The sequence below is a fragment of the Lipotes vexillifer genome, unplaced genomic scaffold, assembly GCF_000442215.2.
Source record: "Lipotes vexillifer unplaced genomic scaffold, Lipotes_vexillifer_v1.1 scaffold443, whole genome shotgun sequence".
Taxonomy (NCBI): Eukaryota; Metazoa; Chordata; class Mammalia; order Artiodactyla; family Lipotidae; genus Lipotes; species Lipotes vexillifer.
The window spans coordinates 2,942,493-2,957,277 of NW_006779163.1; the positions used below are offsets into that span (position 1 = coordinate 2,942,493).

The window sequence follows — 14,785 nt, forward strand, 5'->3', positions numbered from 1 at the left end:
ATATGGGGATACATGTATATGTATAACTGATTCACTTTGTTATAAAGCAGAAACTAACACACCACTGTAAAGCAATTATACTCCAGTAAAGATGTTAAAAAAAAAAGAAAAATCTAAGCGAACTAGCCTGGCACTCGGGAATACCGTCCTGACCTGCCCGTCCACCAGCACTTGCCCCCATCCCTAGCCAAGGCTCCAGTCCAGCCCGGGGAAGTATACTTACTACCCTGGGCGCATACAAGCCCCCGCACTCACACCTTTGTTCACCTGAACCCTTCTCCTTGGCCCCCTCTTCCCCTACCCGCCCCCCCACCCACCTCCAACTCCTCCCCGAGGCCGTGTTCAATTCTGTTTACGAAACCTTATGAGATCACGCAAGGGGGCCTTCCTCCTCGGAACTCCTATGGCTAGAAGTGTCTATGCAATTAAAATAGCCTTGGTTCTACACTTTGTGCCTTCACAACTAAGCTGTAAACTCTGAGGACAGATCCTGTACTCCACAGAGTCTTTTACAGCTGTCCTCATACCCACAGTTAAGTGATGATAAGCATTGGTCACTGAGGATACTGAGGAAGTGACCCTGGGCTCTCCTGGGTCTTTCCCTTTTCTCACCAACAAGTCCTATTGCTAATCTCCCTACTACAGCCACTTCACTCCAAGTCCACGGACCCACCCTAGCCCAGGGCGCTCTCATTTGCTGTCAGAACCATTGCAGTGCCCTCCTAAATGACTCCCATCAATGCCTAACCTAAAGCCTTATAATAAAACCTAAACTCTCTTGCATGGAATAACCCATGTCAGAAAAAATTCTGAGGTCCCTTTCCCACACCCGCCACCTCCCCAGCTGGCTCCCCACACACGGCCCCTCTGGGAGGCGTTCCCGTGAAAGTTTAATCTTGCTAGGGAGCAAGCAGTGCACGTGCCAACCTGAACTCAGGACTACGAGGCCCTGCTACCCCTCTAGTCTGGCTTCCTGCCACACTACCTGACGCTCATCATCTCCTCACGCTGCTGTTCTCCGCCCTCCTGGCTGTGCCAGTCTGATTCTGTCTCCGGAGTGCAGCACTTCTGCTCCCAGTGCCCTGCCCCTCTGCCCCCAGCTCTGCTCACACTGAAGCCCTCCTCCAGATCTCAGGTGAAGTGGCACTTCCTCAGAGCGGTGCTCCTCTCACCCATCCACGGTGGCAACGTCTATCCCTCACGTCTCTCTGTAACGAGGCCTCTTCATTGTCTGCCTCCCCAGCTGCAGTTCGCAGATGCCGTAGCCTTGAAAGCCCAGAGCACGGCAGCACCACACGTAAACGCTCAAGAAAAGTTTAATGAATGAACGAGCATTTAGGAAACCTCGGCCAAGGATCTATGTTCTCTACTTAAAAACAGCTGTTTCTGGAATCCGCCTGCCAATGCAGGGGACATGTGTTCGAGCCCTGGTCTGGGAAGATACCACATGTCGCGGAGCAACTTAGCCCATGCGCCACAACTACTGAGCCTGCACTCTAGAGCCCGCGAGCCACAACTACTGAAGCCCACGCACCTAGAGCCCATGCTCCACAACAAGCCAGCGCAATGAGAAGCCCTCACACTGCAACAAAGAGTAGTCTCCGCTCACCTCAACTAGAAAAAGCCCGCGCACAGCAACGAAGACCCAAAGCAGCCAAAAATAAATAAATAATTCTATTAAAAAAAGGTGTTTCTGTACATGTGATTAATTGCGGTTACTAACATAGTAGCGAATGATCAGATGAGTCATTTAAGTATACTCTTTACTTTTTTGGTGGTACGCAGGCCTCTCACCGTTGTGGCCTCTCCCGTTGAGGAGCAACAGGCTCCGGACACACCGGCTCAGCGGCCATGGCTCACGGGCCCAGCCGCTCCGCGGCATGTGGGATCTTCCCGGACCGGGGCACGAACCCGTGTCCCCTGCATCGGCGGGCGGACTCTCAACCACTGCGCCACCAGGGAAGCTCCCCTAAGTATACTCTTTATTTTATTTTTAACATCTTTACTGGAGTATATTTGCTTTACAATGTTGTGTTAGTTTCTGCTGTATAACAAAGTGAATCAACTATACATATACATATATCTCCATATCCCCTCCCTCTTGAGCCTCCCTCCCACCCATCTAGGTGGTCACAAAGCACCGAGCTGATCTCCCTGTGCTATGCGGCTGCTTCCCACTAGCTCTCTATTTTACATTTGGTAGTGTATATATGTCCATGACACTCTCTCACTTTGTCCCAGCTTATCCTTCCCCCTCCCCGTGTCCTCAAGTCCATTCTCTACGTCTGCAACTTTATTCCTGTCCTGCCACTCGGTTCATCAGAACCATTTTTTTTAGATTCCATATATATGTGTTAGCATACTGTATTTGTTTTTCTCTTTCTGACTTACTTCACTCTGTATGACAGACTCTAGGTCCACCTCACTGCAAATAACTCAATTTCGTTTCTTTTTAAGGCTGAATAATATTCCGTTGTATATATGTGCCACATCTTAATTATACTTTTTAGAGCAGACTTTCAGAAGTGACTACTCTAAAAATAAGGTCAATCTCTTCTTTTCCCATTCTTTTTTTTTTTTGCAGTTCATGGGCCTCTCACTGTTGTGGCCTCTCCCGTTGCGGAGCACAGGCTCCAGACGCACAGGCTCAGCGGCCATGGCTCACGGGCCCAGCCGCTCCGCGGCATGTGGGATCTTCCTGGACCAGGGCACAAACCCATGTCCCCCGCATTGGCAGGGGGACTCTCAACCACTGTGCCACCAGGGAAGCCCTCTTTTCCCATTCTTGAAATTCTGGTACTACCACACTACACAGTACAGTAGTGAAAACTTAAGTGAACGTCAAAGATAATTTAAAAACTGTTAGCTTTATGTTTCTTTCCTTTACTGGCCCCACAGGTGGAAAAAATAAGTTGAGTGACTTTGATCTCCATGTGCTCAGTCTCAGTTTTGACAGCGTTTGTGGGAGATCATTGAATATACACTCAAATGGCAGCCAGCATACAAGAAAGAGAATAGAGCCTGGGAAGGTGTAACACTCCACAAACCATGAAATACAAACTCCTGCCCATCTCCCCCCAGCACCCAGCTGTTGCTGATACCCAGTGTCTCCTGTGTATTTGTTGAAGGAATGATTAATCCTAATTAGTCAACACTAGTTATGTAAGGTCCCTTGACAGGGAACTCTGTGATGAATTAATACATGACACATTTCAACGACTTATGACAATGCTAATTCTTGAACTGTACTTTATTACTGGTGAGCACAATCCCACAAGCATATGGGTTAAGGTGGTGATGACATTTCTAAAGAATGTACCAACAGCGTGACAACAGTGCACATTTTCATAGTCCCCTTTCCTATCAATAGGAAAACAGACAGTAAGGAAAGGGAACAGAGCACCTATTCTTCTCCTGCTCCACTGCAGGAGGTGAGAGAAATGAGAATTTTGCTCCCTCTCGGCTAGCAACAGGGATTCTCCCTTTTGGGCAAGGAACAAAGTTGGTAGCTCTGCTCATACAAGCAGCAGTGTTAAGAAGTCAGGCAGGAAAATAAACACACAAACCAACCAACCAACCAACAACACCTGAAAGAAGTCTCTAATCTGCGAGGTAAATCTGAACTTCCCATACCGGCTTTAGCACAGGAGGAAAAGCTGGACGGAGGTGGGAAACTCTTCCCTTGACTAACTTAATGGAATGGAGGCCTGGGTTCTGCTGGCCTCCAATTCCATCCCTGAAGCAGAAGTGGACTCCAGAGAGGAAAGAATAGAAATCAGTGATCAATGACCTTTCTTTCTAAGGATTCCCATGGCTTTTCTCAATTCCACCTTTCTCACACTGCCGGCCACTCCCAGTGAATGTGCTCTAAGTGTTAGAAGAGACTCATCCCAACCTCACACCCTAAATATGCAGTTTCCTCCAATTCAGGGACAGACTCATATAAATAATTTCAGTGACAAAAGTCTGAAAATATTTTGAACTCAAAAGTACTAGACAGGGCTTCCCTGGTGGCGCAGTGGTTGAGAGTCTGCCTGCCAATGCAAGGGACACAGGTTCGTGCCCCGGTCCGGGAAGATCCCACATGCTGCAGAGCGGCTGGGCCCGTGAGCCAGGGCCGCTGAGCCTGCGCTCCGCAACGGGAGAGGCCCGCATACCACCCCACACACACACAAAAAAAGTACTAGACAATTTACAATTATTCAGAGGCATAGGCAACTGGTTAATGATGAATGCGAACATGACTATAAAACTGTTTTACAATATTTCTACTCATCTTACCGTGTTAACATAAAAATCACAAGTGTCAAATGGTCTTTAAAATTGCTCCTAAAAAGATACCAAAATAATTAGTAGTTGAGAGAATCACAAAATACCTATGAACAAAGATGTACATTTAAGGTTCTATATCCATTAGCACATTAACTCTAAACAGAAAAATGAAGGACACTGTATTGGTCTATATCCCATTATAACAGTCTGTTTTTAAAAACCAGTCTTCCCCCCTTCCACCTGATATGTGCTGCCTCCCAAAGCGTTACTGCCTGAAGGCTAACTGTTTTATCTAACAAAATTCTTCACCAAGATCTCATTTTTCCCTAAGTATTCTATTTTTCTAAAACTCTCTGAAAAGAAGAAAAAAATTATAATTTACTCCCACAGAGAAATGGAAGCAGCAAACATTAGACATTAGATCATTCTGTGGTGAAGATATTCTTTGGCAATACTTAGGAAAACGACTTCGGTCTCTGCTCTTCTGAGCACAGGGGTCAAGAACTCCACCTGAATGACAGAGGACATTTAGATGGACACACAACCTTTACCCTCCATAGAGCTACAGCTGCCATCTTTGATCTCCTTCCTTCTTTGGATTCATCAGGTCTTAGGAGGCAGAGGACCCATGGGAAGCACTCAAATTCAAGGCTGCAGCCCTAACCTGCCAACTGTCACACCCACACCCCCGCACCTCCACCCTTAACCTAGGATTCCAACTTTAAAATTATGCATTTACATTATAGCTCTAGTGCACAAAATGATAGATTTGTATCCTTCTGAAGGACGAATCCAAACAACTCCTTATTTGTTCTAATTATGTTTTCTTTATGGATTATAAATAGATTTTAAGCCTCACTTTGGTATCATGAGACAGACCGATTAACAGTGTAAACAACGGATAAGGCGGTTTTGTAATCTGGATGCTTAGTCTCTATTATCCAAATCTAAATCCAAGGAACCAAACTTTCTATGTGGAAAAGCACTTTGCTTGACTCTCTAAATTATATAATAAAAATTACTTTAAGAACACTGAAGAGGACTTGCAGAGGAAAATACACACTGCAAGAAGAGGTAAAAGTCAAAGGGCATACGTAAAGAGGGAGAACTTATCAGCTGGTATTCAGTGGAGCTAGGATTTACTCCTATCACATTACTATTACTCAAAATGACAACCCTGAGGCAAGTTCTACAATAAATCTAAACATTCAACACTTCACTTTATGTTAGATTCACTAGTCTAACAAGAATTTTATTGATTTGTTTCATCGTTTGAAACCTGCCAAGAACCTGCCCAGAATTACAGCATTCACTGCTACTAAGAGTCGCAACCGCTGCCTTGTACAAATAAACACATATATTTCACCTGAAATAAGTAATCTATGTTAAACTTAGAGCTCCAATTCACAAGCTCTTAGTTTCCTTTAGAAGCCCAGAGAAAATACTTCTTTGATCTTCTGAAAGAGAACATACTTTAATATTGGTTTTGAAAAACTCACGTTAAGAAAAGCGTTTAATCAAATATAGCTGCAAGTACTAAAGAGGAGGAGGGGGAGGGGGAAAGGGAAGGGAAGGAGGGGAGGGGAGGGGAGGGAAAGGGGGAGGGTGAGGAGAGGGTGGGAAGGAGCAATAATAGGACCGGGGATAGGCTTAGGAGAATTCATCATTCAAGACAGAAAGTCAGCTAGTACTCAGGAAGACCTGGAACCAGGAATTGGCTTCATGTTGGAAGTTTAACCCTATATCATTCTCTCTCCAATTTCTTTTCTCTGTTTCTCTTTTTACATATGATATATCCTCTTTCACTGATCACAGTTCATACAGAAGAAATTGGCATTCACGTTTCCTTAGTTTATCATTTTTACACATCTAGCCACACTGAAAGTCTGATTTCTCCTTGCATCTGCTTGTCATTCTTTTTTTTTTTTTAAGAAAATGTTAGGAGTAGGAGTTTATTAATTAATTAATTAATTTATGCTGTGTTGGGTCCTCGTTTCTGTGCGAGGGCTTTCTCTAGTTGTGGCAAGCGGGGGCCACTCTGCATCGTGGTGCGCAGGCCTCTCACTATCGCGGCCTCTCTTGTTGCGGAGCACAGGCTCCAGACGCGCAGGCTCAGTAGTTGTGGCTCACGGGCCTAGTTGCTCCGCGGCATGTGGGATGACGATCATTTTGAACCATGGGACTGTAAGCCCTTCAGGACAGATTTCATCTTTTTAAAAAGCAGTTGTAAGGGATGCCTTATAGTAGGTGGATAAAAAGAAAGAAGCCTAGATCCATCAAAAGATATTCAGGCCCAATGTATTTCCCATCACCATCAGAGGATAGCAAGCGGTAGGTACAGCTGATTTGATTTAAAGACTGCTCAGGATTCAGCAACAGTCTCAGAACCTGGAGCTTCTAGCTGAACCCTTGAGAACTACGAAACGTAACAGGTTACAATAGCTATACAAAACCCTTATGACAATCATTCATGAGCTGCTATATACACAGGTGACTATGAACTCAGAGCACAAGTGAAAGAAAAGGGACTTGGGGGCTGACAGCTTGCTCTGCACATAGCAGACAGGACTAGTGGACTTTACTGCTCATAAAATACAGGGCAGATTTCAAGTACCCAAAGAAAGGATGATAACAATTTCTGCATCACCATGAAACTTGGACTGCTACAGAGATCATATTAGTCTCCTTAAGAAGTTTCATCAGCATCATCTATGAGTCAAATTTTAGATTTAAATGGCAAAACAGGCTCATCAATAATTAGGCCTTGGAAAGCATCCAGATTAACAGCATAAAATAAATGCTTGTTACAAAACAACTCTACAGGGCTGGATTTATATAGAATACCCAACCAAGTCCTGTGTGACAGGGCAAAGGAAAGGCTTTAACATCAATATGCAACAAAACTTTACATGATACAGTAAAGCTGTAAGAACAGAGACAGACTCCCTCCCCACAACACAGACACACCAAGCGGACCGAAAACAGCACGGAGCCCAATCAATCTCACTTCACAGATGAGAAGACTAGGGCCCAGAAAAGTTGCCCAGGATGATCCAGGCTGGATTCTAGGCCCAATGCCTCCACTCCACCCTCACTAGACCAGCTTTCTCTCAAAAAACAGGGACAAAAACTGCCATTCTTATTGTTGGCTAACTCATCAAAGGATCCCCAAATCCTGGGAATCTTTCTTTCCTTTACTCTCCAGGACTAAAAGCTAAACAAACTCATGTTCCAACAGATTCCCTAGAAAAACCAAAATTCCCAAAAGTGGATACGGGACTGGAACCTGTACAGAGCCACTCTAATGCCACTGCAGAATCACACGGCAATTCATTGCCAAATCCTTTCACATACATTACCCCCGAAGAACCACAGCTCACGAAAGAGAGGAGTCTGAACTCCACATCAGATCAAGGGAATTGTGCCAGAATGAGAAGAGCCTCAGACATGAAGCAAAGCAAACTTTGCAATATTCAAGAGGAAAGGAAATTTCCTATAAGCCTCAGGGAACCTTTCCCAGAAGGTCTCAGGGCTGCTGAGAAAGGAAAGGGTTGCTGTGGGTCGTTGTTATAGCTATGAATTCAATGTCATCATTCTTAAAGGTCATCAGCTACATTTAGATTTTGTTTTCCCAACAAACCAAACGAAAAATGTCATTCAGGATCATGAGAAAATGCTGGGCAGAGGGCATGCTGGGAAAGTAGCATCCCACTTACTGGGGTGAGTGATGAACTATGGAAGCTCCTGCCTGTCCTCCCTGCAGCATTTGCATCTCAGGCTGCGTGACACATAACCTACACAATCTTCTTTCAGGTTATCACTGGGGTTTTGTGGCCGAACTTGGGTTTTTTCTGGCTTTTTCCTTTTATACTGAAAGTGTTTCTAAGGCAGTATGATTGCTAAGACGACCCGGAGGAAAAACAAATGTTAAACCAAAGATAAAGCACAGGAAAAGAGTAAACCAGTAAGGCTAAAAGACTTCTATATTTAGTAGAAAGTATGCCAATTGAGCTGCTTTAATTCCTACTGCAACAGTGTTGGCTTGGTTCCCTTGGTTGATGATACAGAAGCAATATATAACATTGTTTCTAAACTGCACAACTTCAGACCCCTATGACAGTTACTAAAACCAGGCTAACTGAAGACATTAAACAAAACTCAGATTTTTATAAAACTTCAGAGACTACCAAACTTTTGAACTCCCAATCCCTATATTAATGATATCACAGACCTAAATGCTTAAGCTTCAGAAGGGAAAGTGAGAAACATCAAGCTCTAGAACATACAAACTCATTGTTTCAATAGAATTCTTTAAGTTCCATTCAAACAAAACAAAGATGTTATAAAAGCCCAACATCATTGGCATCGAAACTTAAAGTTTGTTTCTAAGCAGTAACAGAAATTAGTCGTATTACTTTCAAGTAGCCTTGAGATTGGTAATTTTAAAAGAAGCCCAAGAACAAATACACCACTTCAACAGTCAAAGTTACAGCAATCAGTCACTGAAAAACACATACTAACTCATATTTATCTGTAAAATGTCAAAAATATCTGCCCTGCCTACTGTACAAGATGGTTGAAAATGAAAATCAAAGTGAGACAGCATGTGAAAGTACTTAGTAAGCATGTAAATCATAACACATTGCGTAAACTCTACCGCTTACTGACTCGCAAAGAATAGTTACATTGAGTAATGCTGTAGCTTGGTATGGTAAACGAGTAGGAGACTAGGTGTCATTAACCTGGAGTCTAATCCTAGTTCAACCATTAAGTGCTAATAACCTCACTGTAATACAGATCACTAATGCCCACCGAGCACCACTTCTTTACCTGGAAAGTAACAGAATTGGATTAGAGGGGTCTGAAGTCCCTTTTGGCTCTGCTACTACGATTAGTAATATTTCACATCTAAATTACTGCTAGCGGGACTTCCCTGGTGGTCCAGAGGTAAAGAATCCGCCTTACAATGCAGGGGACGTGGGTTCGAGCCCTGGTCGGGGGAACTAAGATCCCACATGCCGCAGGGCAACCAAGCCCGCGCGCCACAACTACTGAGTTCGCGCGTCTCAACTAGAGAGCCCACGCGCCCTGGAGGCTGCGCGCCACTGGAGAGAGAAGAACCCGCAGGCCACAACTAGAGAGAAGCCCGTGCACCGCAACGAAGAGCCCACGCCGCAACGAAAGATCCCACGTGCCACAATGAAAGATCCTGCGTAACTCAACAAAGATCCCGCGTGCCACAATTAAGACCCAACGCAGCCAAGAATAAAATAAATAAATAAATAATAAATCTTAAAAAAAACTAAAAATAGAGAAAAAAATACTGCTAGTCTAAATAACATTTCACATTACTAAATATTCTCATATGTGCCACCATGTCACAAGCGGATGCCCCACCTTCCCTAATTCAGCAGATATAGCAGTGATACCACTACCTTTGGAAACCTGTGTGCAGACCTGTGAGCGCCTCAAAGCACTATTACCTACTTCTTCACAGTGTGGGTCAAAGATTAAATGAGATGAAGACGCATTTTATCCCTCATTTATCAGACTAGTGAGCTGAAGCCAAGATGAAGTCATCTACGGACAACTCGCAGAAGAGTGAAAGCTGGGAGCAGAAAGCAGGTGCAGGGCTCTTCTCAATCAGGGACAACTGAGCATCTGAAATGGAAACGCACCAGGGCCGGTCCTCTCATGTCCAATCTTCTGTGGCATAAAGGAAGGCAGTCCCTGCTTCAACCCATCTGCTAACCACTAGGCATTGGTCTTTCTGTGTGCCAGGGATACGGTAATGAACGAAAGGAAAGTCCCTGGCCTCTTGGAGCTTACACTGCAGGTGGGGAAGATCCACAGAGTAAATGAATAAAATATAGGGTACATTATAGTGGCAAGTGCTATGGAGAAAAATGAACCACGGAAAGGGAATAGAGAGCATGTATTTGGTGATTTGCAATTTTCTTTTAAGCCAGCTGGATGTCACTTACAGAACTACACTAATACATCTAAAGCAGTTTTCCTAACCATTTCCCCAAACAGGGAATACTTTGGATACAGGGAAGATGCTGGCTTGCTGATGCCAATTTTATACTGACTGCTCAAAGCTCTGAACTGCCAGCTATGAGATATCTGTCATGTTGGAAATCTAAATCCACACTAATGACAACTCACCCCAACCCCACCTTTAAATCCACAAAGAAAGAGTGCAAGTGGATTTAAGAAAGAGAGCCAGGAGGAGCCAGAAGTTACCAGAGCACTTGAACTGCTTCTGACTTAGCACAAATGTCTGCCAATGCAAAGGTTAAAATGCAGTTTGTGTGCCGAGTTCTGCTAGGACAATGCACTAAGAATGCAGCGCACATCATTTTGCCTTTTCTGACCTGTCAATTCTAGTGACATTCTCTACTATTAGTCTATATTTAACTAGCTTACTAGGCAGTTTCTCCAGCTTCTAGCATTTTTTTTTCTTTTATTGAAAGAGTAACCCAGTTTGCAAGAAAGTTGCTGTAACATAACAGCCCTCTCAAGATGTGACACACTTGTATGAGCACTGTCCTATCAACCTTTAATTCACCTCGTTAGCTGAGCTGGCAAACCAGGTTAAGCTTTGTTTTAAAATGCTTTCTGTAAGTCGCTAAAATCTCATGGTCCTCGGGCTGTAACAGCATCCTGAGAATTACAGTAAGTCTTTTAAAATGTGCTACAGCTTACTTTAACGTCTATAACGCACTACCCTTCTTTTTAAAAGGAGTTCCCACAAAGGGTGTAAAGTCACTTTTGCGAAGAACTTGGGGCTGGGGGGAGGGGGTGTCGGATCGTCCATCCTAAGAAAAAGATCCGACAGGGTTTTCCCTCTGCCAACACCTGGAGAGGAGGTATTTGTTTGGCTTCTCCGCGGGAGGGACGCTCCCTGGCCGCTTTCGCGGCGCTGGGCCCGGCCCACTATGTGTCGATTTGGAGGCGAACGGCCGGCAAACTTCACCCGGCATCCGCGGGCTGGGCCGGGGCGAGGAGGCAGCTCTTCCCGGTAGCCGCTCAAGCCCTGCTCGCGGTCGCGGGGCCGGGTCCGGCCCAGGACGGCGTCTGGGGGCTTCCGGGGTTCTGAGGCCCCGGCCAGCGCCGGGCGGTGGGAACTCGAGGAGGGAGGGCGGGGGGACTGAGGTCCGGGGTCAACTCCAGGGGGAGTGGGGTCCTGTGGGGGGCACGGGCCCGGCCCGGCCGAAGCCATAGGAGCTGTCCTGCGGGGAGGCAACGAGTGGGGCCCGGCCGGGGTGTCTGCCGGGAGGGACACCGCGCTAAGCGGTGACCAGAGGGACCCCGGCAGCTGGGGGGTGGGGACCAGGGGCTCCAGGGACACTCCCGGCTCGCCCCGCCCCCGGGCTCCGGGCAGCGCGGCCCCGCCCGGCCCCCTCTTCACCTGATGTACGGGCTGGCAGCCGCCAGGATGTTCTTCTGCACCGGTATCTCCTCCCCGTCGAGGACCAGGTGCGCGTCGCAGAAGCGGGACTCCTCGCGGAAAGAACTGAGCGCTCGCAGTAGGCGCGTGGCGTGCTGAGGGTCTGACACGGCGCTGCCCTCGGCCATCGCGGCGCCCGCTCCTCTGCCCGCCGGTCGGGCTCCGGACGCCGCCCAAACGGACCCCTCGAACCGCCCGCGTCCAGCTCGCGCCCGTCTGCCCGGGCCGGCTCTCAGCGATGCGAGCAAAATCGGGAGCCTCCGGAACGCGCCTGCGCCGTGCGACGCTCGAGAGTCCGGCGCCTTTAAGGAGCCGCGGTGTTGCGTCATTTCTGCGCGACGCCCCTGCGCCTTTGTGCCCTCCCTCTCCCCCGGCGTCGCCGGAGGCTGCCAATCCGAAGCCTCGTTCCTATTGCTGAGCTGCTGGTCCCCGAACGGGCGCTGCCGGGCGCGGTCCGCCGCTGAGAGCGATCGCTGCAGCGATGGAGGGGTGTGCGGGCAGGCTGGCACTCGGTGGTTAACCCCGTGGCCTCTGGCGCCGTGAGTCTGAATCCGAGTCTCGGCTCTTCCACTCACTAGCTGTGTTACCATGGGTAAGGTGCCCATCCTTAATTTGTCCGTCTGCAAAATGAAGATGATATCTTAGTGTTGTTGCGGATTCATGTGAGATAACGCATGTAAGCGAGGGCGCAGTAGTTGTAGCGTTCACCATTTACGAGAGAAAAGGCGCTTCCCAGGTAAGAGCACAGAGACCCGAGAAACCAGGCCCTGAAAAGAGCGTTTGGGTTGCCGGCCAGGGAGGAGATGGAGCAGAAGCAGGGCCTCCTTAGCAGTGATAAGGAAGTTGGTCTTGATCCCGTAGGTGTTAGGAACCATGAGAGGGTTTTTAGCAGGTCATTTCACGAAGCTCACTCAGCTGCTGCGTGGAGAATCGGTGGGGGGGGGGGCAAAGGCAGGAAAGTGCTTAAATATTGCCGTACTTGAGTGAAGGGAATAGTGGCCTGGATGGAAGGGTGATGATGGAGGTGGACAGTAGTGGATGGCTGTAAAAGAATAGGCAGAATTAGAAGGGAGAGGGAGTCCAGGATAATGTTCTGGGTTGAGTAACTAATTGCATGATGTTGGTACATTTCAGAGAGAGAGAGAAACGCTGAAGGGGTGGAAGGTAGAGAGGCCAGATGTTCAGATGTGACCAGGCTCCCCACCCAGTGAAGATCAAGGTGGTGACAGGAAGCAAATCTGGGGCAGCTTGGCATGCAGAGCAAGCTCCATACTGTCTGAGGTTTCTGGGAAGGTTGCTAAGGGCACATGGGAATGTGGAATGTAGCCCCCGTTTTGTCCACGCATTAGGGGCTCAACAAGCTTATAAGAAATTAGCAGTTTTACAAAGGCCAAGGACCAGAAGAATATGTTCAGTATTCCAGATAAGGCAGGATGGGGTTTTCACTGTATCAGCTCAGGCTTTTCCTTCTGTCAACTCAGAAGCTCCAATAAAGTCTTGGATCTTTACCCTGAACCAGTCAAGGATTTGGGGTTACTGGTGGGAATCAGGGTATATAACTCTGGTGGAGTAGTCACTGGCAAAAGAATAGATTGGGAGAAGGATGTTACTAGCAGAAAGTCCAGACATTTCCAGTTCAGTATTATGGATGAAATGATTGAAACGTCTAGGATTGGCTTCCAAACAAAACAAAGGGATGGAGTGAAGTGGGTGGAGGTATAAATGAATCAAAAGTGGCTATGACAAAGTGAGAGAGTGTCATGGACATATATACACTACCAAATGTAAAATAGATAGCTAGTGGGCAGCAGCCGCATAGCACAGGGAGATCAGCTCGGTGCTTTGTGACCACCTAGAGGGGTGCAATAGGGAGGGTGGGAGGGAGGGAGAAGCAAGAGGGAAGAGATATGGGAACATATGTATATGTATAACTGATTCACTTTGTTATAAAGCAGAAACTAACACACCATTGTAAAGCAATTATACTCCAGTAAAGATGTTAAAATAATAATAATAAAAAAGTGGCTATGAGTTACTACTTTTAAAGCCGGGTCATGGGTACATGGAGATTCGTTGTACTCCTCTCTATATTTTTGTGTACGTTGTAAAATGTCATGATACAAAGTCAATAAGATAAGCAGCTGGAGCTTATCTTCTCCATGATACCTGCCTAGTATTCATGGGAGCAGTCGACACTTCTTTCTTGAAGTTGTTGCTGTACTTTGAACGTTGCTCTGGCAGGAAAATTACTGTAAGGGGTTTATTTATCCATGTCTCTGCTAGCTTGTATATTTCAGTGCATCTCCATTTCTAAGTGTCAAGCTCACTGCCTGGCCCTATTAGTGCTCAGTAAATGTTGGCTGGATGAAGGGATTTAAAAAATTGTGAATATCAGGCATTTAATAAATGTTTTCTGAATTGCAGTCTGTTTTCAGTTTGTGTTTGTCTTCTTTCTCAGCTGGGTCGTTGTTGGAGCCAAAAATGATATATATGACAGAAAGCGTTCCAATCAAATACATAGGTGTTCGATAAACACTTACTTATCAGTTACTTGGAATGCTGGTCTATTCTTCAAATGTCAGAGGTTCCAAAACAAAACAAAGAGCTAAAATAACAGAATCACCCTCAGATAGCCAGTTTTCCCAGAATGGGAGTGTTGCCTTAGTTGAAGTAACTGGAAATGAATGGGGATTAGTCAGGCAGGCTCTTCCTGGTAGAGGTAACCTTCTCTGGTGTTTTGACAGAAGGAAGATATGGGAGGACCTGGGCAGAGGGTTGTAGACAGACCAGCATCAATCAGGGGAAAGGTAGTTGCTGGCTTGAGAGTTTCCCCTGTGCAACAGGCAGCAATTCGGCAGAAGATCTTATAAATGCTCTCCATTCCACCCCCACTGTTTGCAATATTCCCCACCAACCACCTGCCTGAATCACTCATATTCATCCTTCAAAATCCAGCTGAGTGACCTTCAGAGAACCTCCAACCAGTTTCTCAGGGCAGAGTCCCCATGCTGTGCCATGGTCATGCCTTCTGTGCTGCATTTAGCTCACTGCACTGTAATT

The 14,785-nt window shown here is 46.4% G+C and overlaps 1 protein-coding gene across 1 annotated transcript in view; it reads right to left on the reverse strand.

Moving 5' to 3' along the window:
- GAN (gigaxonin) overlaps window positions 1–11,996 on the reverse strand; it is a 54,438-nt gene extending 42,442 nt beyond the window's left edge. The window contains exon 1 of the mRNA XM_007452538.1: window positions 11,687–11,996. Coding sequence (XP_007452600.1) covers window positions 11,687–11,853 — 167 coding nt within the window. The 5' untranslated portion in view covers window positions 11,854–11,996. The remainder of the gene's footprint in view (window positions 1–11,686) is intronic.
- Between the last annotated feature and the right edge of the window lie 2,789 nt (window positions 11,997–14,785).